The sequence below is a fragment of the Schistocerca americana genome, chromosome 3 (assembly GCF_021461395.2).
Source record: "Schistocerca americana isolate TAMUIC-IGC-003095 chromosome 3, iqSchAmer2.1, whole genome shotgun sequence".
NCBI classification, from domain to species: Eukaryota; Metazoa; Arthropoda; class Insecta; order Orthoptera; family Acrididae; genus Schistocerca; species Schistocerca americana.
The window spans coordinates 587,540,898-587,568,153 of record NC_060121.1 but is presented as its reverse complement, the minus strand read 5'-3'; the positions used below and the strand labels follow the sequence as shown (position 1 = coordinate 587,568,153).

Here is a 27,256-nt window from a genome sequence, read left to right as displayed (position 1 = left end):
ATGGAAAAAACTCACTTCGGTTTGATCATTTGACCATTTTGAAAATTGGAATGATGATTTGCCTGACTTGATATGGTATGAGCATTGTACATATTATGAGACAATTACATAAGTGAAGTGAATTCTAGTGTGCCCATGTGTGTAGTTTAAATAACCTGATCCTGATATTTTTCAGATTAATAAACAAGTTATGAGTTTATTTTGCTAATGTATGCAAAAAGAAGGATAGTTTACCTTTTAGTATATTGTGCATTATAATTATATCTTGTGATATTTACTTTTGACGGTCATTAATTATCATTTACTTTAAGCAGTGTTGAACTGGCATTTGCAAAATGAAGTCCTTGCCATTATTCAAGAACATTATGCCAAATAGGACAAACAGTTTGTAATATCATGTTTTCTGTTTGGTTAATGCATTTACACACTATAATGTGTGTCAGGCAGTGATTAGCTTGAAAAATTAAATGTTTTTCCACAAACCAAGAGAAAATAGATATGCTGCTTCCTTACAGAGAGTTCAGAAGAAATGCAGAGAGGACACTTTTGTTGTGCATACAAAGGTATCCCAATAGATGGTGTCCAACAGGAATGACATTTGGTGAATGTGCAAACATTGTTATTTTAATGCCACTGGAATACTATGCAGAGAGTAAGGAGCAAGTCTGCAACAATCACAGTGAACAAAATAGATTTTCTGGCTGCTGTTACTCATAATCCACATGTTGACTCCAAAGAACTAGCAAATGTCTCTGGAATAAGTCAGTGCAACTTTGTTCACATATTGCTCACAAATGTATGTCACTTCATCAGTATATTAACCAGCAGGATTGCAGCAGATACATGAAACCCTGATTCTCATTTCTGATGCAGCATCAGTACAATAGGTTCTTTGAGCAAAGAATTCTCTTTACTGATGAAGCTATGTATTCAAATCATGGAAAGCTAAATGGAATAAAAATGCATTTTTGAGCCACAAAAAAGCAGCACTGGCAGGTTGAACATCAAGGGCAGTGGAGTGTGAACATATTTTTTTTGGAATTCTAGGAGACTACACAATCAGTCCATACCTAATTTAAAAAACCTTATCAGTATGAAGTATTTTCTGATTTGGGTATGAAATCATGAACTTCCACATAAGACAGCCATCAATTTCATATTCAAAACAGGGCAAGTCTCCGTGATATCAACAAATGAACTGTTAAGTAAAAGTCCTATTAATTTTATTCAAAAGAAGTCTAAAACTACGAGTTGTAATTTCTGGCCAGTAATTAACTGCAAGAGGTGAAGATTTTTGGGACTACCAATAGATGAAAAGTACATGAAAATAACCTAACTTTCAGAACTATTAGTTCCCTCCTTGGGGAGAGAAGAGGGATAGGTTGGGGAAGCTTAAAAGGAGAGTAGGACACTAAGACCCTAGGGTGAGACACTCACCTGTTATGAGAATGAGAGTAGATAAAGATGAAGGGGGAGAATTGGAGACAGCAGGAGGTCAAGGAAGTAAATCATAAGCAAAGTACTAATTTTAGTTTGAAGATAATGTGGACAGAGGGAGAAGTAAAGATGGATTAAGAGGAGGAGAAGAATAGTGCACTTAACATTTGCTGTCCACACATCTTGTACAAATTTATTTGCTTGGTGCCGGCAGCACTAATTCGGATTACTTCGCTTATCACCGGCCGTTCATGACATTATCAAAAGATTTTAAATTCTTACTTTTTACTAATCTCATCATTTGTTCTCATAAGTTCTCAACCCTGTTTCCATACTTTCATAAAATTTCGAAGATATACGTACATAAATAAATACAGAATTTGTTTGTTTCATATATTTGTTTATTTGCATTGTATTTGATACTTAGTATTTCTCTTTAATAAAGATGTAATGCAACTCCACAAGACTTGCACATTAAGTTTGTTGTTGTTTTTTTTTTTTTGGGGGGGGGGGGGGGGCGTACATGGCAGTTTCTTTGTTATCGTTTATTCGTTTTGGAAATATATATGCCTATTGGTTGGTGTTGCTTTATGTGACAGGAAAGTCTGTCAACCAGATCATGAAGAGGTGTACGCGATGTAGTAGCAACCTCCACGTTTTGCTCCACACATTCATCGTAAATAATTGTATCGTCTCTTTCGTCTGCCATAATGAAAGAGCACAAGTACTCATAAAAACAAAAAACTTGATGATGTGTGTAACTTACTGTTACCTAAACAAAACACCAACAGAATACAAAAGATACTAAAGTGCTGTCGCCAGCCACTGCACGATACTATGCACACAACACCACTGTGGTGTTGCCGGCCGTTGACCGCTATTTCGTGCACAACACCACAGTGGTGTCGCCGGCTGTTGACCGCTATTTCATGCACGACACCCCTGTGCTTTTATGTACTTTTACGTGTGTCTGTTGACAGTACTAAAGAATTCCAGAAAATAAGTACTTGCCAGAAATTGGGCATCTCATAATTTTAATTTTCCTTTTGATGTGAGAACATTCTGACTGCATTGTGACAGGCAGTAAATCTCATAAGCTTAACATCTATGTGAAAATAAGAAAATAAGTGACAGTCAGTGGAATACCCTTTCTCTCACCAGCAAAGAAAAACTAAAAATTTCTACCCTACTCCCAAGACTCATAGGGCACATTTTTCTGGCAAAAAGGATGACTTTTATTCACATCAGTGGCGCACTACTCATTTTGCAAAATGATTTGGTGTCTCAGGGCATTTGTTTACAGTATGTAATTGTCTGCCAAGAGATCGTATGTGGCATACAAAAGCATTACAAACCTTTTATTGTGATATTTTGAAAACGTTCCTTTCATAGTCCAGATCTCATACCAAGTGATGTTATTTTCCTTCCTAACTAAAGGTAATTCTCACAGCAGGAAGTGCATTGTTATGCAGAATATCACCTGAGACACAAAAAACGTATGTCGTGAATTCATCTTCAAAGTTAACTTTCGAATTTTAGGTCTCACGCTGCAGGTGATTTATTGATTCTGTCAATAAGTAAATAGTATTCACCACTGTAGTGTTTTTGTTGTTAGGTCAATGATCATTTTTTTCAATAAGTTTTGTGTTGTGTTCTCTAACTAGTTGCTACATAAAAAATTGTTTCGTGGGGAAGGTTTTTCATCATCTTTCGGCCAAAGTGTTGAACCAAGAAACACAGATTAAAAAAAAACCTGTTTTTTCACATTAAAAATGTATTTGAGCATACTACCCACAACTTGCTGTTTGTAAAAATTTTCTACATCTGTTATTTCCCATTACCACTGTGAATGCTTTCAGTTTTTTGTTACATATATGTTCTGAGCACCATTGTGTTGTCCTATGATTTAAAAAGGCATTGTTTCATGTTACTTTATTCCATTTTTAAAAAGTGACACAATTTTGAATTTCAGGCCATCAAAATATCTCAATTCTCTCATTGGTTTGGCTCCTGGAAGAGAACACAGCCTCCCATGGTATCCTCCCATATGTACCATAAGCAGTGTGGCACTGACGAATGATGATGGCCTTTATGCTCCTGAAATAGAGTTAAAAGATGAACTTATGAAATATGTGGACAGACATAACAGTATTGATGCAGAGGTTGGACAAAGAATTGTCACAGCCATTAAAGAGGTAAATAATGGAAACTGTCGATATGTAGTATGTAGTGCATGGTAAGACTTCTTAGAGAACCCTTTCTACAATATCTGAATACACTGTATATAGAGATTTCATCTAGATATGATTGCTTTGCAGACGGGCATGTGCATGCAGTCATAAATTAATTTCCATAGATAAATGGTAAGTTCTGTTATCTCCACTCTGACATTTTTGTGTAACAAAATACATTTGGAAATCTGATTGCATGTTTTTAATAGTACAGATGAGGATAATTGTTCTTCTACCAAATATGAACTCTGAAAAGGTGTGTAGAGAGAACATATTTTAAACTAACTTTTTTCCACAAACCATGCATAATTATTATTGGTATATTATACTAAGAACTTTAAAGGCTCCGCCAAAAGTAACCTAGTTGCAGTACAAACTGGAAATTTCCCAAAAGGAGGTTAGTGAAAAGTTCATATATATACACACACACACACACACTAATGCAAGGATGAAATATTCATACACTCTGAATCTTGAGAATACTGAAACATCTGTGGCATTAATACCTTAATCACTAACAATGTCCTCTTCATCAAATGCACAAGTTTCCTACAATATAGTGTCTACTCTTTAGGTGTGGCATCTCCATTTCACTTTGTTGATTGCTGTAATACGTCAAGACATCAAGTTTTATGTTGTTATTGATTTATCCATTAGAATTGGATTAGGCCTCTTTGTAGCAGGTAATAGATTTATAGCTTCCTACTACAGGACTAGGTTTTGCTATCCACACATATCAAACATTGTGACACAGAAGTAGACTGTATCATGGTCTCTGCTTTTATTACATTCTTTATGATTAAACAATGCAACCTGTACCATCATAGATTGCTGAAACAATTGAAGGTCGCTAGTGACAAGAAAATGGCACAAGCATTCCAATTTTTGGGAAATTTACTGATTATATTCAAACCTATGAATCCTCATATAGAGTAATAAAACGTGTGTGTGTGTGTGTGTGTGTGTGTGTGTGTGTGTGTGTGTGTGTGTTTGGGGAGGGGGGGGGGTGACAAAAATATGGCCAGACAAATTCGCTTTTACAATCTATAATTGTTTGAAACTCAGTTAGCTTTATTTTTACATAATGTCTGTAGGTCGACAACAACAGCCCTTTTTTATATCTATAAAATACTTGAATCAGTCCCACACTGGCAGTGAATAAACAAAATACTCTACATCCTTATGGGTTATCAGCTTAGAGATAAGATTGGATTGAGAATGTCATTACAGACAAAACCCATTAGGTCACCAATAAAAACAGGAATTTACTGTTTCTGTTTTCAGAATATATAAATATAAAAGACAGCATGTAACATTGGTAGCTTTCACCCTAAGATTTTTGTGAATTTTTAATAGGAGAGGAAGCAGCATCACTAAATATTAGAAACATTGAGTCGTCAACAGAAATACGAAAAAAGGAGTACACTGTGCAAGTGACTTCCCTCTCCCTCCCCCCGTTCTGCCCTCCTCCACACACACACACACACACACACACACACACACACTGAGCAGATGCATTGCACAAGCTGAAAACACAATGCCAGTACACTGTAGCTGGACAGGTGTGTGTGTGGGAGGGGATTAAAATAAAATAGCCTGATGAATTCAGTTTGACAATATATAATTATTTGAAACTAATTCTCATTAAAGGATTTGTCCAAAAACTAGCAAAGTTTTCATGCTTTTTAGTGTTCCTGTTCATGAACTAATGCTTCTGGTGGTCAGTGAATTGTCTCTTGCACCCCTAAATTATTTACATTCTGGCAGAACTTTCTTTACCAAATGTAATATTTCTCAGAAAATATATAGATCTCGTATAGTTTGATTACACTGTAGGTAGTAATCATTAAAGTCAGTTACAACAGTCAAATATTCAAGCATTATAATCAGCAATAATAGATAAATCTAGCTGGCAGGAAATTAATTGACACACTGTGTTCCTCTTGAAGAATTCTTACAGAAGTACCTGATCTATGGAGAAGATTGCTTACAAAATTCAGATATCACTATGATAGGCCTGAAAACTCGTAGCAGACAGAATCCAAGACATTGTTCTTAAGTTAGAAGTTAATCTAGCATTGCATATACAGAATGTGATAAAATAACCACTACTGTAAGTACTTATGATGTAATAGCTAATGTTCATTGCTGTCTCCAGGTTTTCTTATATAAGTATTTGGTACATGCACCAGTAGTTGACACTCAGTGTAAGAAAATGAAAAATAATATCTATTCTCTGGAAACTTGCCTGCCAGAGATTACCCCCTCCCCCATTGTAGCAAATATTGGGGTGTCTTCCTGATTCATTCACTTATGGGGTGCTGGAAGAATGACTGCTTAAATACATCTGTGCACATTCTAATTAATCTAATCATGTCTTCATTACCCATAAAGGATAGATACCTAGGAGTCCTCTCACAATGTTGATTCTTGAAACATTGTTAAGTAGGCTTTCATGGGATAGTTAGCACTTTTCTCCTTTTGTGCCAGATCAGAGTTTTCATCAGTTTTGTGATGCTTTCCCATTAGTCAAACGAACTTTCAGCCATTCTTGTTGCCCTCTGTTCTATGTGTGCAATATCCCCCATTAGTTCTGTTTGGTATGGGTCCCACCAACTCAAGCAAAATTTTAGACTTATTCACATGATAGTGTAGTAAGCTATCTCTTTTGCAGACTAGCAGCATTTTTCACAGATCTGACCAATGGACCAAAGTCTATCATCTGTTTTACCTATGATTGAGCCTAAGTGGTCATTCCATTTCGTATCAACACGGATTGTTACACACAGAGAGTTGACAGATTCCAATTATGACTCATTGATATTGTGGTCATAGGATACCACATTTTTTGGTTTGTGAAGTACACAATTTTACATTTCTGAGCATTAGTTTGATCTCTACTTCAATTCCCACATTGTTCACATCAGTAGAAATTGAGAGTGAATCTCAAACACTCGTAATATATATTTTTAAAAAAATCTTTCAAACTGTTATCCAGTTAACAGTTTGTTATAGAAAAGTGGAGCACGATTTCAATGTGTTTTCATAAAGTACCACAACATCAGTGCTTCATAGAACCTTAACAGCTGCAAATCTATAAGCAGGGAGCAACAAACCCTCATACAAATTCAAAAATGTGTGCCCTTTTATAGCATGTTTTGTGGGCACCACCTCCACTTATCATAATGAAATGATAATACTGGCATAGACCCCATGAATATATGTTTATTGCTTAGCAGACTCAGGATTGGTGCACTCATCCACTGGCAGAGAAAAGCCAGTACAATTTTGTGCAAGAAGTGTAAATTTCTTTGCAAAATGCTTGACTGTTTGTTTAATTCTACCTGATGTTAGGTAAGCATTATTCAACACATTCTTGAGAACTGTATCAAGGGGTCAGAGGAAGGTTTGTGTAACAAGTCTTGGGAACAAAATTCAGGATAAAAGATCACTGTTGAATGCAGGAGAAAAGGTATAATGCTTATAAATTATAGAGTGCAGCAATCAGTCGTCCTTTTTTAGATTTTATTACGCAAATCCAGATTTTGGCTAATAGCTAGCCATTCTCAATGCACTATTTTCTATTCTCAATACATGTAAGTTCTTGTTCAGGAATTTACTTGCATTGAGAATAGAAAATACTGCATTGAGAATGGCTAGCTACTAGCTGAAATCTGGATTTGCGTAATAAAATTGAAAACAGGGCAACTGATTGCTGCACTCTATAATTTATAAGTCACATAACAAGTCACTGAGTGCACCCACTTTCCGAATGGAAGGCAACCTGATAAAAAGGTATAATGGTTTATCTTGTGTGAAATGAGATGGGGAAATATGTGAAACATATTTCTCAATCTTAAGGGTATCAAAGAAGGGGCTATTTGATATTAGACAGCTTATCAAAACTGTCATTTTGTTACTGTAGGAAATTGCCCTCTGATCTGTACCTTAGCCCTGATGTACAACCCAAGCTGCAGCATTACATACTCTAAAAATAAAAATTTATTACAGAGAATGCTACTCTTCTTAATTGGGCTATCTTTAACTTGATTTTTCAACAGAAAATCTTATATTTTATTTTCATTTAATAAATATTTCAGCCTAATGTCACAAATGGTGCCATAATTAGTTTTGACATATTCCCAAGTCAGCATCAGATGATCTGTTAAAAAGAAAAAAGGACAACTATTGAAATATGTGTAAACTAAATCACAAATCTTATTAACCTTTATAAACTGTAGTGGTTAGTCTCTAACTCAGCAGTTGGGTTGTGATGGTAGCGTGTTGTCAGAATGTCAGCAATGGTAGCATATGCGCACAGCATTAGTAGTCAAAGTTTTTATTGAATTTCAAGTTACAACACTCATAGCATCAACCTGTAGTGGCTACATTTCGTTGGGCATGTGTTGACAGCAGTGAGGGCAGTGATCACTGAGGCAGCAACTGGCCAGTGACCAGCTTGATGTCGGTGCAGAGTGGGATTGCTGACACAGGACGTACATCAAAGCATGTGCACCGCCTGGTGAGGCCCTGCAATTTGGTGCAGGGCATGCCTGCAGATGCAGAAGCCTGTCATGGTTCTTGTAACTGTAGACAGGCTCTAGCAGTGGAGCCCACTCTTGAGAGCACTGGAATGCAGTGACAGTTTGCCTGCACAAACATACGCAGTTGGGGATCTGCACTGCCCTGGACATAAACTGTTGTCCTCCAAGGCAAGAGTCCAACTTGGGTGAAGTGTGCATGATGAGGCCCATCAGCTGGAAGGCATCAAGTCCCCAGGAACGGACTCAGCCCCAGTAGTCGGCTCATCAGTGATGGAGCACAAGTCTGTAATGGCTGCTTACAGAGCCACGTCACCCCTTCATCTGATGTGGACGTCGCGTCGTAGTAGGTACTGCTAGGCTATGAATACTTTGGCTAGAGATGATGGGTATTTCTTCTGGTGAGGTACTTACTTCTAACCATGTACACCAAAACAAGGTGGCAGATAGTATGTGTGACAACTAAAGTGCCGTTGCTGTGATTGGCGTGCCTTTGTGCTGAATTGGTAGTACTGTGAGCAACAGCCCCTGATCAGCAGTGTAGAAATTGTCTCATGGTATTGCTGCATCAGCTGCAGTGGTGTTTTGGAACCACTATTCACCTGGAGTGGAACCCGTGGCCCATTTGCGACAGCTGTGGCATTAACAGTTTTACTCAGTAGTGCCAAAAAATAGTGGAGGTGCTACAACACCTTCCTCCTACATCTCCATGTCTATTCTGCAATTCACACTTTTGTGCCTGGCAGAGGATTTGTTGAATCACTTTCAGACTGTTACCCTACCATTCCATTCTCGAGTAGCACATGGGCAAGCAAACACCTAAATCTTCCAATGCTAGCTCTAATTTCTCTTATTTTCATCTACATCTACATTTATACTCCGCAAGCCACCCAACGGTGTGTGGCGGAGGGCACTTTACGTGCCACTGTCATTACCTCCCTTTCCTGTTCCAGTCGCGTATGGTTCGCGGGAAGAACGACTGTCTGAAAGCCTCCGTGCGCGCTCTAATCTCTCTAATTTTACATTCGTGATCTCCTCGGGAGGTATAAGCAGGGGGAAGCAATATATTCGATACCTCATCCAGAAACGCACCCTCTCGAAACCTGGCGAGCAAGCTACACCGCGATGCAGAGCGCCTCTCTTGCAGAGTCTGCCACTTGAGTTTGTTAAACATCTCCGTAATGCTATCACGGTTACCAAGTAACCCTGTGACGAAACGCGCCGCTCTTCTTTGGATCTTCTCTATCTCCTTCGTCAACCCGATCTGATACGGATCCCACACTGATGAGCAATACTCAAGTATAGGTTGAACGAGTGTTTTGTAAGCCACCTCCTTTGTTGATGGACTACATTTTCTAAGGACTCTCCCAATGAATCTCAACCTGGTACCCGCCTTACCAACAATTAATTTTATATGATCATTCCACTTCAAATCGTTCCGCACTCATACTCCCAGATATTTTACAGAAGTAACTGCTACCAGTGTTTGTTCCACTATCATATAATCATACAATAAAGGAGCCTTCTTTCTATGTATTCGCAATACATTACATTTGTCTATGTTAAGGGTCAGTTGCCACTCCCTGCACCAAGTGCCTATCCGCTGCAGATCTTCCTGCATTTCGCTACAATTTTCTAATGCTGCAACTTCTCTGTATACTACAGCATCATCCGCGAAAACCCGCATGGAACTTCTGACACTATCTACTAGGTCATTTATATATATTGTGAAAAGCAATGGTCCCATAACACTCCCCTGTGGCATGCCAGAGGTTACTTTAACGTCTGTAGACGTCTCTCCATTGATAACAACAATCTGTGTTCTGTTTGCTAAAAACTCTTCAATCCAGCCACACAGCTGGTCTGATATTCCGTAGGCTCTTATTTTGTTTATCAGGCGACAGTGCGGAATTGTATCGAACGCCTTCCGGAAGTCAAGAAAAATAGCATCTACCTGGGAGCCTGTATCTAATATTTTATGGGTCTCATGAACAAATAAAGCGAGTTGGGTCTCACACAGTCGCTGTTTCTGGAATCCATGTTGATTCCTACATAGTAGATTCTGGGTTTCCAAAAACGACATGATTCTCGAGCAAAAAACATGTTCTAAAATTCTACAACAGATCGACGTCAGAGATATAGGTCTATAGTTTTGCGCATCTGCTCGACGACCCTTCTTGAAGACTGGGACTACCTGTGCTCTTTTCCAATCATTTGGAACCTTCCGTTCCTCTAGAGACTTGCGGTACATGGCTGTTTTATTACAATTATCATTTCTCTCTAATTAAGTTGGCATCAACAAAATATCTTCTAGTTCAGAGGGGAAAATTGGCAATTGAAATTTTGTTTAAAGATCTCGCCACAGTGAAAATGCCTTTATTTTAATGATTGCCACCCTAACTCAAGAATCATATCTCTGTACTCTCTGCACTATTTCATGATAATACAGAACAAGCTGTCTTTCTTTGAACTTTTTTGATGTCCTCAGCCAATCCTGTCTGAAACAGAGCCCATACCATGCAGTAATACTCCGAAAGAGGGCTACAGGCATAGTGTAGCAGTCTGGTACACCTGTTGCATCTCCTAAGTATTCTGCCAGTAAAACACGGTCTTTGGTTCACCTTGCACACAACATTTTCTATGGGATTATTGTTCATAATTGTTATTCCTGGGTACTTAGTTGAATTGACAGCTTTTAGACCGGACTCTTTTATATCCATCCTCCCGGTCAATGCCATTGATAATCTGCAAAGATTGAACAAACATGGACAACAGTTTACACTGTATCCAGCCCCTCTTTATGTCCTAGTCAACTTGAACCATAGCGAATCAGTGGCTGTGAACTTACTCCAAATGTCCAGCCCTCCAGCTTTCCATCTACATTTGTTTAGTAATTTCTCTGAAATCTCTACTACAACTAGCAGATTAGTGTTATCAACACCTCACTCTTGTTCACAAGAGCTTAAAGCTACTTAACAGTAAGTTAGCTCAATAAACTCATCGTAAAACTACACAATAGAACTTGCTGCTAGCATTTTTGGCACTTCTCCAACATGCCTCTGCCATCACGCAACAAATCACTTAAAGGTGCCATGTCTTTAGTCACATCAGTACTATATCTTACCAGTAAGTAATCTGCAAAACGTCTTTAGTACTTAGAAATACTAAGAAACATCCTCTCCACCCTTATGTGAATTAAATGCTCTCATGAAGTAACAAACCTTAACCTTTTATTCTTACAAACTGAAAATGGCACTGGACAACTCATTATCTCTTCATAAATTATCCTTAACATATCATCTTTGACAGTGCATGGATCGACCTCATTAATATCTTATGCTCGGCATTACTTTTCCGTCTACTTGATGGCTTCTTCATCTGCTGTTTTTGCTTTCTCTCGTGGGACTTTGTCCCTGCGACAACAGTTCCCCATTTGTTTTAGTAGAAAACATATCCTAACAATTGTCACACATAAAGCACTTGCAATACATTGACAGATAGTCTGACTTACTTCTCCTGGAGTAGTGCTGATCACAGACAGAATTGTTCTTAAAATGTTCATCTGGTGCCTCTGCTCCCCCAGGGCAACTTTCTGTTGCCTAGTGGCACATATTGTATGAATTAAGCCTTGGTAGGTTTGCCTGCAGTGTAACCTATGTGTCGCTTAATATAGATGAACCCTGTGTCAGTACTCCACAGGTGACAGCTTCCCCAGTCCAAACATTGTCCTTCCATATATCTGTCATTCATCACACAAAGTCAGTTTTGGCATGATGTTTGCAAAACAAATCTGAACTTCAGGTTTGCATCGCACCCTTCACCTACATTACACCAGTTGTGCATAGTGAACTGCGGCTGTGTTGTAAACAGCTCTCAGCCTGTGTCAGCTGCTTGCACTGTCTTCCACTCCCCAAGGCTGTGATCTAGTCCTCAAATCACTGTAACTCTGTGCCTTTTGGAAACAAATGCATCTGTGCCACTTCACTTCTAATCACATCCACAACACAGTCAGACTCATTGACATCCTGTGCATTCTCCACAGTATCTGCTGCTGAAATTCTGTCTGTAATTCCACTCTGCACCACACAATAATTGACGCATGTACTTCCCTATAAATTTGCCCCAGGCTCCACAGCCTCTAAACAGTGCCCATTATCACCCACTGGTGTAGATACTAATGCGCTTGAATATCCCATCTTGCAATCCACACCCTTCTTTAACTCAGTATATCGCACACTTACTCAGTATATCACACACTTACTCAGTCTGGCACCACAGATAAATCAAACTCCGCAGCGTCACATGATAGCAGAGCTGACACATCTACCCTGCTCTCCTGAACTTTTACAACACCAGTACTCCGTGCATCAACTAAGCTACTGACTTCCTTCTGCTTCCTTTCTTGTCCTCTTTTCCATCCTTATTTCCCTCCTTGCCTCCTTAAATTTCTTCCAGTTACTTTGGAGTACCTCTGCTATGCAAAGCTATATCATAATCCACCCTCTATTTTCCTCAACAAAAAGTGCCCCATTCACTCGCATCTGCTCTAACTCACCTGCCAGAGCTAGCAATGCTTCCTTAAGGATAGCTCCCATAATGATGACAATGACATGATTAGCCCTTTATCAATTCAACAAACAAGTGACAAAGATACTTACATGCAACAATATCGTAATGCTTCTTACTGTAATTTAACTATTCTCCCTAAGCAACTGCTTAACTTAAGTACTCTGTCTGAGCTGCTGCTCATAATTATTACTTTACACAGTGAAACAATGACAACTTTCTGACAAAACTCAGCTCACCACCTGAATCACTGCAACCATCACTGCACATGGTTACTAGGCAATCAGCGACACCCCTCACTCATGATATATATTGCCCACATTAGTTAGACAAAAACTAACATTCGTATTTATTCATCCATAGGACACTTTCTGGATGTGTCTGCTATACAATGAACCCACAAATAAATATCTGGCAAACAATCTACTGGCTTGCCATGACATTTGCCATCAATGTAAGGCATGGCTGCAGACCAGGTTCCTGTTTCAGCTGTAATCATTCACTCGGTGTGTGACACTACTTCTTCGTCCATGGATGGTGGTTGCTGAATCCACTTCTGACACCGACTGTAATGCACCACAGTGGTTGGCCTCTACTTCATCAGGGTTGCATTGTGGTGATGGGTTGTTGTAAGGATGTGTTGGCTGTCAGTAGCATATGAGAACAGCATCTGTAGTCATATATTTTATTCATTTTCAAGTTACAACATTCATAGTGTTGACCCACAGCAGCTTCATCCCCTTGGGCATGCGTTGATGGCAGTGTAGCTGACTGTCTCTGGAACAGTGACTGGCCAGTGGCCAATACACTTGCCGCTTGGTGTGGCTCTACAACTCACGGAAGGGCATGTCTGCAGACATGGAAGCCTGCAATTATTCTTTTAACAGTAGATAGATTCTAGCAGTGGAGGCTGGTCTTGTGAATGGTGGATCACAGCACATGTATAGGCCGTTGGGTGCTCAGTCCAGGCCAGTTTTTGTCAGGGAGAAAGAACATCAAGAAAGAAGCAAAAAGGAAGAATATGAATCAATTAATAACAAACCATAGGTTACATGAACTCTATGAAAAATAGTTCAATGCAGTAATGAAGGAGGAAAATGTAGTTGAAATATTTTGAAACAGAGGGACCAAAAGAATGTAACCAAGTAGCCTTCACTCTATTTTACTTTCTCAGGAACCAGCCAGAAAATTGTCCAAATCAAATTCTTTTATTTTATGACTCCTATACCACCAAAAAAATTTAAAAAACGTGGTTTTATGCACAATGATGGCCTTCATGGAAGAAAGCAGCTAATTTAATAAGTTGGTCCATGTCTCCCTATTTGTAATCGTAGTTATAATCATGACAAATTGGTGGGAACAGTCAATAAAGGATACCGGCAAAAGGAAGATATTCTTTAACCAACTGAATATTGTAAAAGTGCTGGAACCAATATGGCACGGTCAGGATATTAAACAAAGATTGGAAACCAAAGGATCTCAAGTCAAGTGCACTAAAAACCCTACTGCCTAAGATGCCTTTCAAGATAACTTGAAGAAGTACTGCTTATACAAAGTCTAAGAAGAAGGTATTGTCATTATTGGATATTTATAATAGCAGTTTTGTACATGCTGAGGTACAGAAATCCAGAAATTGCAGCCAGGAAGTGTGGAAAGCAGTCACCTTGAGAAAGGAGAACATGATCAGCAAGAAAAAGAAAAAGTATGTCTTAGAACTTAGGAGGCATTGTAACATACCAGAAGGAGCAGGGGAGTTTTATAAGGACATTGTTGACAGTGATCAACAGATTTTAAGTTGAGTGTTTTTGTAGCCAGTATTTTGTGTTGTATTTCCGTAATGTTTGTTGCTGTTTTGCACGTTTTTATCAACAATTTATGAGAAAGTGTAATAGTAAAGTGTTGTATCATAGTACATCATTGTATTTCTATGCAGATTGAACAATAAAGTAGCTTTCACTGAAATTAATGTTAAAGTTAAAAAAGAAACAGAAATATCAATTTCAATGTTATATCAACAAAACATTTAATTTCCATCTTTGCATTTATTGACTATTGAAAACTTGAAAATTTTGTTCCTCTATTCCGAAATAAAAAATGAAAACTTTAGAAAAATGAAACACACTATCTGAATCAATTCTACAAAAGATGTGTAAATCTTAAATTGTCTCATTTATGTAATTAGTATTTTGGTATGATATTTTAAAAATGTTTCCTCAGAAATTTAGTTTCGTGCATTTATCAAGTTTTGAATAACACTGCTCAGTTTTTAGTGGAATGGCTCCTGGAGTCTTTTCCTGTAGGTCTCAATACCAAGTGTGGTCTAGAAAGAGCTGCCTACTCCTCTAGTGTGTTTCCTAATTTTTCCCATCAGAAATACACTTTGTAATTAATCCCATCCATATGAAGTATTTTGTTGAACAAATTATGTCTGAAATTAATTATGTAATCATTTTAGAACATTTCTGAACTGGACACTTTGCAACACATAGTATACAAAAATATGGAATCTGCCTGCTGCCTTTCATACATAGATAGAATATCGTGTGAGAAAAGAGCAAGCCGAGTTCCACACAATCAATGCTTTCAAAATTTATGCTAATTTATGGACAGAATCTTTCCTCTCTCAAATATTTTTTTATATTTGAATTTAGAATATGCTCAAGAATTCTGTAGCAAACTGTCATTAAAAATATTTGTCTTTAATTTTGCATGGCAACTAATTTACCCCTCTTATGCAGCATTCAACATTCTTGCAGAACTTCCAAGCCTAAATTTCTCAAACACACTTTATAAGTCTGTCATACTAGAAAAGCATTTTTTACATGTATGTATCTATGTACTATAATTGTGCCAAAGATGAGCAAAATCAGTGACCCATTGGGTGCATGCTTCTCTTTTGAATCGTTCACTGGGCATATCCAAATAAAATTGTCTCAGTTTACAAGGTGTATCATTTTAAATAAAAAGCAGAACTAAGGTAACATGTGATAATAGACATCTATGATCTGAACTTTAGCATTTGCAACTTGTGTTCAGAGAACTTGGTTACAGCAAGGAATATGCTGCTGACCCTTAAAGGTGCAACCAGTGAAGCATGCTCAGTGAGTATAGCACAACAACCAGCAAAATAAAACACAAGCTCCTGAGCTATGGACTGAGACCTGTGTTCTGCCGTCCTGCCGGCATCTGTTAAGCCCCATTAAAAATAATGTAGATCTGGGTCCTAGGTGTGAACTCTGCCCTATGAATATAGCAACATGTACAAGGGACAAACAGTTCGCACTGGCACTGAGCATTATAACACATATGCCACATAAGACAGAGGGAGTAGCCAAGACACCCATGGCTGAACAGTGTCTAGAGAACAATTTGAATAGGTGACAATTTTGGCCAATCCATCATCATATTTCGACGTTGGCCTCAACTTCATTTTCAGCATGCAAAACTTCTTCCTGCATAGAGTGAGTATTTCAATTCAGCTTATGGAGCATTTCTTACAAAGAAGGTGTGACAGCAGGAAAAAGTGCCATAAGCAGAATTTTGTTTGGAGTGGATCTCAGGTTGCAAGGAAGTGATCCGCATGTTATGCTCTCGGAACTGTGCTCTGTGGCTCAGATGAAATGGGATGTGCTGACCCTGCTACTATGACTGCAACAGACTGCTGCACACTTGAAATACATCAAACATTTGAATCAGTCATAAAGGACATAGCCAATATTAGGCTGAATTGTAATAATTTCAGTTGAGATCGTGGATACATACTTAGTACTGGGGATAAGCTGTGTGAAGAGTGGCCAGACAGGGGAAAAGTAAAGAGGGATGTTTGGTGGTTATAGACAAGTAGAAGCAGCAGCTTTAAAAGTGATGCTAGTGTCTCATGCCACAAAACATCATTCAGTAGATAGGAGCTGCAACAAGCTGCCCATCTTGACTTTTTGAGCAAGCATTACTCAGGTTGTCCTCTGAAAAGTCCCAGATGCAGCTCCCTTTCTATATAAGCCTACCTGCATCAGAAGCATCAGACGCATAATTAACAACAGACAATGGATGAGATTTGTAAGGATGGACTTTTTAAAACTACAAACTGAATATGAATTAACATGTAGCGTAATATATTGCAGGACTAGGAAATTTTTTACCAAAAGCTGGCCATGTCTAGTGCATTTGATGTAGCCTTCATAAGCTCCTCAACAATGCAGGTACTTGGTCTTAGTTCACAATGCAAAAGGTGGATAGTAGTCTGCTTGTGTACACAATAGCACAGCACCAGTTCATCTGGTAAACCTCATACATTCACTTTTCTTCTGATTCATGCAACTCTATAACATAGTCTGTTCAAAGACCTCAGTATGTTCCACTCCTCTGTGTGACCCAGGGGAAGTTCTTTCCTTGGTATACCTATCTTCGAAATTGATATTTTTCTCTTGCCACATTACTGCTCTGGTTTGTTACATCGTACTGTGATTTCCTGGTGCATGCAGAAAAATACTCCTCGATTGAAGCCGATGGGGGCTGGTTGGTATCCAAATCTGTAGATGTAAATGATTTAGTTTTTCCTTTATTGGCTGCCACATTGTATCTGATACTAAGAGAAATTATACTGGTTAGGCAGTATAGTTCATCAGCCGGTGTCAAACAGTCTGTTGATGTGGCATGATTCAGTAAACAGTACGTCCACTTGTTTGGCATGGCTGGAGTTACATCATTTAGTATATGTGTACACCACAGCTGAGTAGCATAAGGTTAAACTGTCCTGAGTTGAGCACCCCATGTGGTTGGTGCCTGTTAAGTTGCACAAAATGTTGCTTCTAGAAGGTACTTTGTGCTTTGTGGTCATGTGTAGTTTTAATGTTTCTTGTGAGTGAGTGCTCTATCTAATGTGATGCCCAAGTATTTTAGGGTTGCACAACATCTAGCCATATTCCCTCTCATGCTGTCAAAACTTCAAGTATTTTATTCATATTGACATGGCATAAGTGACAAGACAATATCATTTAGTTACTACCCGTCAAAAGTTAATTATGCTGGTAGTGTGCTGGAATCAAAATGGAGTTCTTCAGACAAACTTGAGTTCTTCGATAATGTTCTTTACAATTGATTCTCTTCTGTAAGCAATCTCTCCATTCACAAGGTCCTTGAATATCATCATGCATGCAGCAACTGTAAGAGAAATTACAGCAGTTGTATCGGGCACCACCCAACTAGACTATGGCAGGACTAAAAAGTCACATCATATACGCAATTGTAGAACAGGATGCATTCAGCAGATAAGTGATTTCTGGTACATTTCTACTAAATTGCAGTCTCTCCACCCCTTTATGCCTTTGCGTTTGTATTCAAGGAGGATGTGGGGAGACTGATCTGGTATTGTAACATTAATCAACATGGCTTTGCTATGGTGATACTGCTAACAGCTAAAAGCAAGGACAAGCTACTGCCATTACATTTCCTGAGGACATGCAGTTTCACTGTAGGGCTTAGGAACCCTGCTGGGTGAAATATTCTGAAGATAAAACAGTCCATATGAAAGCATGGTATTGTGGCAGTATAAATTAATATCATCTTGGGCTTTCAGTCACCTCAGATGGTTAAAAACCCATCAACGTTTAACTGAGCTCTCCTAGGCTAGTTGCAAGTGGTAAATGATTACCATGTCACCATGGCCTTGCTGCTATATAGCTGCACTGCTGATTCTGATGTGACTGGAGCACTCTTCCTCACCAAACATGATAATGTTTTCATTCCATGTCCATCACGCCTGCTTCAACCTCATGATGGCCAGGTGCCAGACTGTGCTGATCTGCAGACTGCTGTCCTTATTGGTATTGTTTTCAGATTTTTTATTTTTATGATTTTCTTTTTTAGTGGTAACAAAATGGCTCTGAGCACTATGGGACTTAACTACTGTGGTCATCAGTCCCCTAGTGCTAACACAAAATCCCTTCGTCGTCATAATGACAGACATTTTGGCAAATAGAATTTGGTGTCAGTTTTGTAAAGCATATTCTGCATGGCTGATTTTTCTGTGGAGCATAGGCATAAGCACTTCACGTGCTCCTGCTCCACAGTGCTTACTGTTTGGCCATTGTAGTAGCAATCACACTGACATGATATTTTGTACACTCCAAGCATTATGAGCCCAAATCATCTGTCACAGGCCTCATGAACACCCACACACATGGATCGGTATCTGTATGCTCTCAGCCTCCACGATCTGACACAAAAATGTGATGTTCTGTACAGCCTCATCATCTTGAGTCATCTCAGAAACTGAAATTCTGCCACTGGAACTGAACCGCCTTCAAAAGTATTTCAAGAAAATGACCACAATCACCACCAGGTATTATATACTGTTTCTAGTGAGACATGCAAGAAAAACACCACTGAAGAATAGAGCATGCACTTGTATTTTTGCCTTTCTGTGGTACAGTGTTCAGAAAGATTAGGTGGCCCCTGAAGAGGCATGACACTTCATCAGTGTTCAGGCCCCCCAATGAAAATATGGCAGGCCATGAGGCCTGTGAAGGATGATCTAAGGCTGAGGACACCTGGAGTGTACAAAATACCATGTCATTGTGACCATTACCACATTGGCCAAACAGTACACACTGTGGAGCAATGCTGGATGAAACATGAGAGGTGTTTATACCTAAATCACACCATGAAAAAATTTACTTCTATTTGATAAATTTCTGTCGTTATGAGGAGAAAGAGATTTCGGGATAGTGTTGAAAAGAAACTACAGCAATAAAAATATCTGAAAACATTATTAATAAGAACGTTAGTTTGCAGCACAGCACAGCCTACACCCAGCCATCACAAGGTCGAATGGGGCACAACAGACGCGGGTGAAAACATTATCATATTTGGTGAGAAAGAGAGCACCAGTGATGTCCCTGCCAACAGTGTGACTATATAACGGTGAGGCCACGGTGACATGGCAGTCATTTACCACCTGGCAATGGCCAAGGAGAGCTCAGTCGAAAGCTTGTGGGATTTTAACCACCTGACATGGCTGGAAGACTGAAAAAAATTTATAAATAAAATAGGTCCTCATTCGGATCTCTGGGCAAGGGCTATTCAGTAGAATGTTGTCATCAGGAGAAACGGAACTGGTATTCTACGGGTTGCTTAGAGAATTTAAAAAGGGAAATGTTTTTGTCGGGGTTACATACAGTGGGAATTAATGGAGTGCTGTGGTAGGGAGGACAGGTGTAAGAAAATACACTGCCTGACAAAAAAAAGTGAAGGACCCAAAAGGGCAGGAGGAAATGAAATGAAGCTTCATGTGTTGAGTGAGTGTATGTGTTTTATTTCAGCAATTACAAAATCAAATCACATCTACAAAAAACTTGGCAATATGAGCACACTTCATATATTACACCCCCTCTGGCCAGGGTGCACGGGCTGAGTCGGTCGGGAATGGTGGCGTAAAGATGTTGTATCTTCTCCTGAAGTAAGCTGGCCCACAAGTTTTGTGACTGGTCGTTAGATATCTTGGATGCTAGCTATGGGAAGAAATTGATGTCAGAGCTAGTCACACACGTTCTATCGGGGACAGATCCTGGGGATCTTACTGCCCACCAGAGTACCTCAACAACACACCGATCATTCATAGACACATGTGCCATGTGTGGACAGCTGTCATCCTCCTGGAAAATGGCTTTATAATGCTGTTGGGTGAGAGGTAATATGTGTGGATGCAGAATATCTGCTGCTGCTGCACAGGCAACTGCATTGAACGCCGCTACGATGCCTTACGGGAGAGTTCGTTGCCGTTCTAAACAGACAGTGTATAAAACTATCAAGAACATTGAGTTCGTCACAACAGCCGGAGACAAGAAGAACTGCATACCAATTAAGAGTGTTGCTGCTACTGCACTTGTCAATGGACCTTGTGTTTTCTGTGGTTGTAGACTTAATTTTAGTATTGCCATTAACGACAGTTTCTCACATGGTGATGGTTGGCTCACTGTAGCCATTGTACGTGGAGGTTCAGGAGTACCTACTGTTCCTGGACTTGAAAGTTTTGTTGATAGAGACATTATTGCCTATCGTACCTACCATATGGCAGAACTTGCAAACAAAGACTTTGGTAAATCTGCTTATATGTCCAATTTGCGTTGTCTTTGTATACTCGTAATAAGAGAAAAATATTTGTAAATGAGTCTGTATTCATTTGGGTTAAATGTACAAGTACAGCAAGACCAGGGAACTGCCGTCTCCTGTGTAGGCTACTGTTAACACTACAGCACATACAGCCTGTTTGAAGTAGTGCCATGACTGAGAAGCATGAAATGTTGATGAATGGCACCCCATTCTGATCATCAATGAACTGTACATTTGCATTACCTTGGATGACCATTTGTCAGTGAGTATGGTGGTGACCTGGGAAGAGCTGTCATTCTTCCAATGTTTTGGAGAGGTGCAGTGGTGTTACTCTTGAGACCAAGGTGTTGGCAGCCATCAGTTATGACTTCAGGTCAGCTGGTAGTGATTGTGGGAACTCTGACTGCACTGTGGTACATCACAGACATCCTGCATCCTCACGTGTCACCTCTCATGCAACAGTTTTATGGAGCCACTTTTCAACAAGATGAGGCTTGTCCACACATGGAATGTGCCTCTATGAACTGTCTGTGTCTTATTGAAAGCTTGAACCCGTGTGGCTCGTTTACCACCCATCCTAACCAAGAATTAAGTAAATTTAAGGTTGAGGGGAGGGGAGGGGGGGGGGGGGGGGGGAAGGAAAGGGAAGAAACTCATGATGTCGGCTGCCCCTGGATTTCCCTTTCCATTCCTTCCTCCTCCTTACACCTTCAATTTACATAATATGTATCACAGCTGCTGACATATCTAAAAGAACAGACATCATCCATTCATCTAACCAAGAATCTTCCCCAACCAGCTATAAACATCAAAACACCCAGAATCCTGCCCTGCTTGCCTGTTTATCACTTCTGACAAGTGACTAACTGCTGCAGTCAAGTGAGTATCTTGAATTTAGACCACTATTTACTAAATATAAGTTTTGTGATTTCAGATACCTCAAATGAAGTATATATTCTTCAAAAGAATTAGGGGAATACATGTATGAACGTCAGGTGTGTTAAATCTATTTGGTCTTATTGCTTGGCTTGAGATCTTTGCTTTTCAGTGTAGGTAACAATTAAAATCATTAGCCATCTGTTGGCTATGTTATGCATTATAGTGTCAGGTGACCCCTCAGAAGGAACTGAGTAACTGTGTGCCAGTGTTTTCTAGTGAGGTACATAGATGGCAGCAGTCATTTGTAGACATTGTATTCAACCAAGAGCATTAAATGCAACATCTTAAAGCACTGCAAGCTGCAAGGCTGGTCTGTTTGATCCAAAGGATGGACTTTTGGTCATGTTGCTGCAGATTCCAGTATCACTCCATGTGTCATCCATAGGTTGTGGAGACTTTACAGGAAGGCAATTCTGTATGCAAGACATGGTGGCCAAGGCTGCCAATGAATTACAACCTCACGTGAAGATCAATATCTGGCCATCTCTGCGATGCGGCATTGTACGGATACCACTTGAGCACTGCAAGACAATCTCAGAAGGACCACTGGAGCTACTGTGTCCAACTAGACTGTAATGAACAATATTGTTAGAAAGGACATAACCACCCACATTTCCTATTCAAATACCCCACTTCACACAACAACATCTTGCAGCTTGCCATCTGTTCTGTCATTCCCATATCACCTGGCTACTTTGTCACTGGCGAAACGTGTTAGTCACAGACAAGCCCATATATCCTCAGACGCAATGTGATGGCAGTGTTCATGTGCGGAGACCTGTGGTGGGTGGTACTTGCCAAATGTTGTCCAGGAAACTGACAGATTTTCAAGGTTCTGTGATGTTGTGTGGAGGCTTCAGTATTGACAGGCATACAGATCTTCTCATTGTCCATGGTCACCTCACCGCTAGGTGGTACATCAGATCCTGTTGATCCTTATGGTAGCTGCTGCATACAGTGATGGCCCTGAATTCCTTCTAATGCCTGGGCTTATGTGGCATGCATCAGCAGCGATGTCTTGCGAAGCCTGCACATTGAAGTAATGGAATGGCCAGCAGTGACTGCCAACATAAACCCCTCTGTGCATATATAGGACATGCTTAACAGACATTGTAACTGAACCCTCTGATAGCAACATGTGACTGATTAATAAATATTAAAATAAAATAGTTGTCTTGTGGCTCATATTATTGTCATAGGGTTTATAGTTCATACCTATCACTTTTTCAATAATAAAGTAAATATTAATTGTCCTAGATACACAAAATCAGAACATAAAACTATGTAGTTGGTTCATAAGTGCTACATACAAGTAATGTTTCCCTACAATGAGTTTAGAGTTGAATATCATGACTATTTATTCAGTAATACTACATATATAGATATTCAGGAATACCACGTATTAAGTGGCAGACTGGTGAAAAATCTACTCACTGTAGCTAATCATATCTGATATGATTCCAGCCCACATATGGTGGTCAGAAATTCATCATAAATTTTAAACGAATCCAGTAACACTGCACCATTATGTAAAGTGCATGAGTTCACTTCCCCAAAATGTTGTATGTCCAGACCAGTCCTAATCGCAATAAACACAAGTCCATCTGACACATAGTGAAATTATTCTAAGTATTGACCACTGTAGAATAAGTAGAGCCTTCGCAGAGCAGTCTTAGTTAGAGTCCAACTCGCAACAAGATTGTTCTGTGACAAAGTACAGACTGGCGCCACCTGCAGTAAACACAAGTCTGTCCAACATTCAATGAAATAATTCTAAGTGTCAACTACTACAAAATATTCTCAGTCCACACTGAAACACTGTGGAAATTATTCTAAGTTTTTGAATGTGCCATCCTGAAAAACTTGGTAGGCTGCAAAATCTTTCAGCTAAATCACTGCCCAGAGCATCACAGATACTGCCTCTCCAACTGCATCCAAACGACTGACCCAACACAAAGATGGTGAGCCCCTTTTATAAGACTGGCTCCCCTAACCCTGTAATTTCTGTGAATTTACGTTGTCCAGTGAGTTAGACAAATCACCATTCTGAATTACAACTTTTGATACAGAAATGTGATCTTGAAACCAGAGATGTCAGTAGAACTGCACTGAAATTCTGATTAAAACTGTGTATTGTAATAAAAAATTGGTTAAGTAGTTTGCCCGCCATATTAATTATGATGATTTCAAATTTAAAATAGTGAATGCAGTAGTCAGTGTTTGTTGACTGTCTCCAAAGTTACAATCTACACTTACATGGCATTTCAGTTTTGTAGGAAATGGTCTGCACCTTCCATTGATGATATCCAAATTTATGTGTCTTGAGTGGGAATTTAATTACAGTGAAGAGCATGAGAAATTCTGAGTAATTAGTTAAAGTCAGTAACTTAATGTAGAAAAACTTACGATATAAGAGATGTTTATGATATATGATTTTGTTACCAACGTATACTGTGTCTCTCATGGGTGATTAATTATGATTACTTTAATTAAATACTTGGTTCCACTCTCATTAAGACTGGTTAAGTAAGTTAAATAAACATGTAAGTATCTCACTCAGTGCATCTTGATGAGCACTTATATGATAGGTCAGTCTCCTTTGTACTTAAATTGTTACAGTTGTTATTAAAAAATTTGTAAACGTTTGTCACAGATACCTTTGTGGTTAAATAATTGTTTAAGTATATTATTTTCCTATTCAGACAGTGTGAAAAAGTTTGTAAGGGTGTTGCAGGATAGATTGTGGTAAAAAATAATTATTAAGAAAAGATTTGATACATTGAACCATTTCTGAACTAATTAGCATTGAATTTTGCCATTCAGGTCATTGAGTGTGCTAATTCAAATGGCCTGTCAGAGACGGTGTCACCAAACATGTTCTTTAGCTAGTTCCCTAAAACTGAACAAGTGAGTGATGTAAACCTGGACGTGGGGTGGTAGTAAGGGTCTTTCATAAGCCAGAGGCTTAGCATTCTTGTGCAAATCTCTGTGTTGTGAGAGCAACTGATGCTAATTGTACCTGGCGGGCCGCTTGAATTTTTGTATGCAATGGCCTGATTCACTAACTTCAGTGCCAATTAATTCATAATCAAATTTGCTTTCTTAATAATTATTTCTCAGCACAACCTATGCTGCAACACCCTTACAAGCTTTCCAGACTGTTTCTTTCCACCCCGTATATCAGATAAATCATCTCACTCGCTTTCAAAGTTGATATATCATACTCTGCTATAAGTTCAGTGGTATATGTGTCAGCCACGCATATGTGTACAAAGTTATCTAGTCCATTGTGCGAGTTGCAGTGACAGACATTATGTCATGTTTGGACTTCAGCATGACTGACAGAAGTACATGAACTGGTTAGCGCACTCCTCATGGGGCACCATGCTTCCTCAGTCTCCTGGCAAGCATCAGAGTGGTGCATACAAAGCTTGCTGCACTCAGAGAAAACAAAAATCCTCTGACCTCTTTACTGTCCATTGTTTTACAAGAACACTTCATTTTGACACTCAGTTAATAACTATAAAATAATTTATTTACAACTGTTAGTTTGTTCAGTATTAAGATAAACATGCTAATTTTGTAGCTGACTTCAAGACCTATCAGATGGTGTGCCATATGCATATATAGCTTGTTTTTAGCTGTTGTTATTAACAATCTTACACATAAATGTTAGTAACTGTGATAATATTTCTTGTATAATTTGAAGCTTTAGTTTTATCACAGACTGACTTTGTCCATATTTGCTTGGGAGTGACAAGCATATGACAGTACAGTGTACCTTACCAACACAGGAAATTCCAGGCTACTTTTGCTCGGTGGCTCACTGCAATTGATCCCTGCCCTCTCTCTTAAGTTCACAGCAGCATGTCAGACCGCTTTCAAGTAATGAGTCACTTGCCTGGCACCACTTTCAAGTTTTCCCTCATCTGCCTGATTCAGATGCCTTGCAGCCATTTGCCAGCTACATGATCCTCAGCTAAGACTCCTGTTCTTTGATTAACTTATACATAGCAGACATACTGCTGATAATGTTATACCATTCTGCCAGTCATAGAGAGTGCTGACACTAATTATTTACACACCTGCAAATGGTGTGTATGCATGTGAAGATACAGCCTTCTGGGTGCTTCGCTTTTTTTGTCAGACAATATAGGACTGTGGATGAGCTACTATGAACAGCACAGAGAACACATTATAGTAGCCAAGATAGACACAAAACCAACTAGCCACTAGCTCCACGTATGATGAAGAGATTGAAAGAATGTATTATGAAATACAAGAAATTATTCAAAAAGTTAATTTAGATGAACATTTACACCAAATAACCAAAAAAACTGGTACACCTGCCTAATATCGTGTAGGGCACCCGCGAGCATGCAGAACTGTTGCAACACGATGTGGCATGGCGTCAGCTAATGTCTGAAGTAGTGCTGGAAGGAACTGACACCATGAATCTTGGAAGGCTGTCCATAAATCCGTAAGAGTACAAGGGGGTGGAGATCTCTTCTGAACAGCACATTGCAAGACATCCCAATATGTTGGTGTCTAGAGGAAGTGTTTGAACTCAGAAGAGTGTTCCTGGGGCCACTCTGTAGCAATTCTGGACGTTTGGGCTGGAATTGCCCGAGTCAGTTGGAATGCACAATGGACATGAATGGATGCAGGTGATCATACAGAATGCTTACGTTTGTGTCACCTGTCAAGAGTTGTGTGTAGACTTATCAGGGGTCCCATATGACTCCAACTGCACACACCCCACCCCATTCCAAAGCCTCCATGAGCTTGAACAGTCTCCTGCTGACATGCAGGGTTCATGGTTTCATGAGGTTTCTCCATACCCGTACATGTCCATCCACTCTATACAATTTGAAATGAGACTCGTCCGACCAGGCAACATGTTTCCAGTCGTCAACAGTCCAATGTCAGCATTGACGGGCCCACACAAGGTGTAAAGCCTTGTGTTGTGCAGTCGTAAGGGTACACGAGTGGGCCTTCAGCTCCAAAAGCCCATATCAATGATGTTTCGTTAAATGTTTTGCACGCTGACACTTGTTGATGGCCCAGCATTGAAATCTGCAGCAATTTGTGGAAGGATTGCACTTCTGTCATGTTGAATGATTCTCTTCGGTCATTATTGGTTCCGTTCTTGCATGATCTTTTTCCAGCCACAGCGATGTCAGAGATTTTGCGTTTTACCGGATTCCTGATATTCACAGTACATGCGTGAAATGGTCCAATGGAAAAATCCCGACTTCATCACTACCTTGAAGATGCTGTGCCCCATCGCTCATGTGCCGACTATAACACCACGTTCAAACTCACTTAAACCTTCATAACCTGCCATTGTGTCAGCGGTAGCTGATCTAACAACTGTGCCAGACACTTGTTGTCTTATATAGGCATGGCTGACTGCAGCGCCGTATTCTGCCT

At 39.4% G+C, this 27,256-nt stretch overlaps 1 protein-coding gene across 3 annotated transcripts in view; it reads left to right on the top strand.

Annotated features, from left to right (window-relative positions):
- Positions 1-27,256, top strand: part of LOC124605134 (tetratricopeptide repeat protein 17) — a 335,078-nt gene that overhangs the window by 219,408 nt on the left and 88,414 nt on the right. For 2 of the 3 annotated variants that reach the window (XR_006978605.1, XM_047136616.1), the window contains exon 10: positions 3,410-3,632. Coding sequence is in view for 2 of the 3 variants with exons in the window: in XM_047136616.1 (XP_046992572.1) it covers positions 3,410-3,632 (223 nt within the window). In the remaining variant the exon portion in view is untranslated. Of the gene's footprint in view, positions 1-3,409; positions 3,633-3,755; positions 3,801-27,256 lie in introns of all 3 variants that reach the window. The other variant, XM_047136617.1, reaches the window with a different exon arrangement.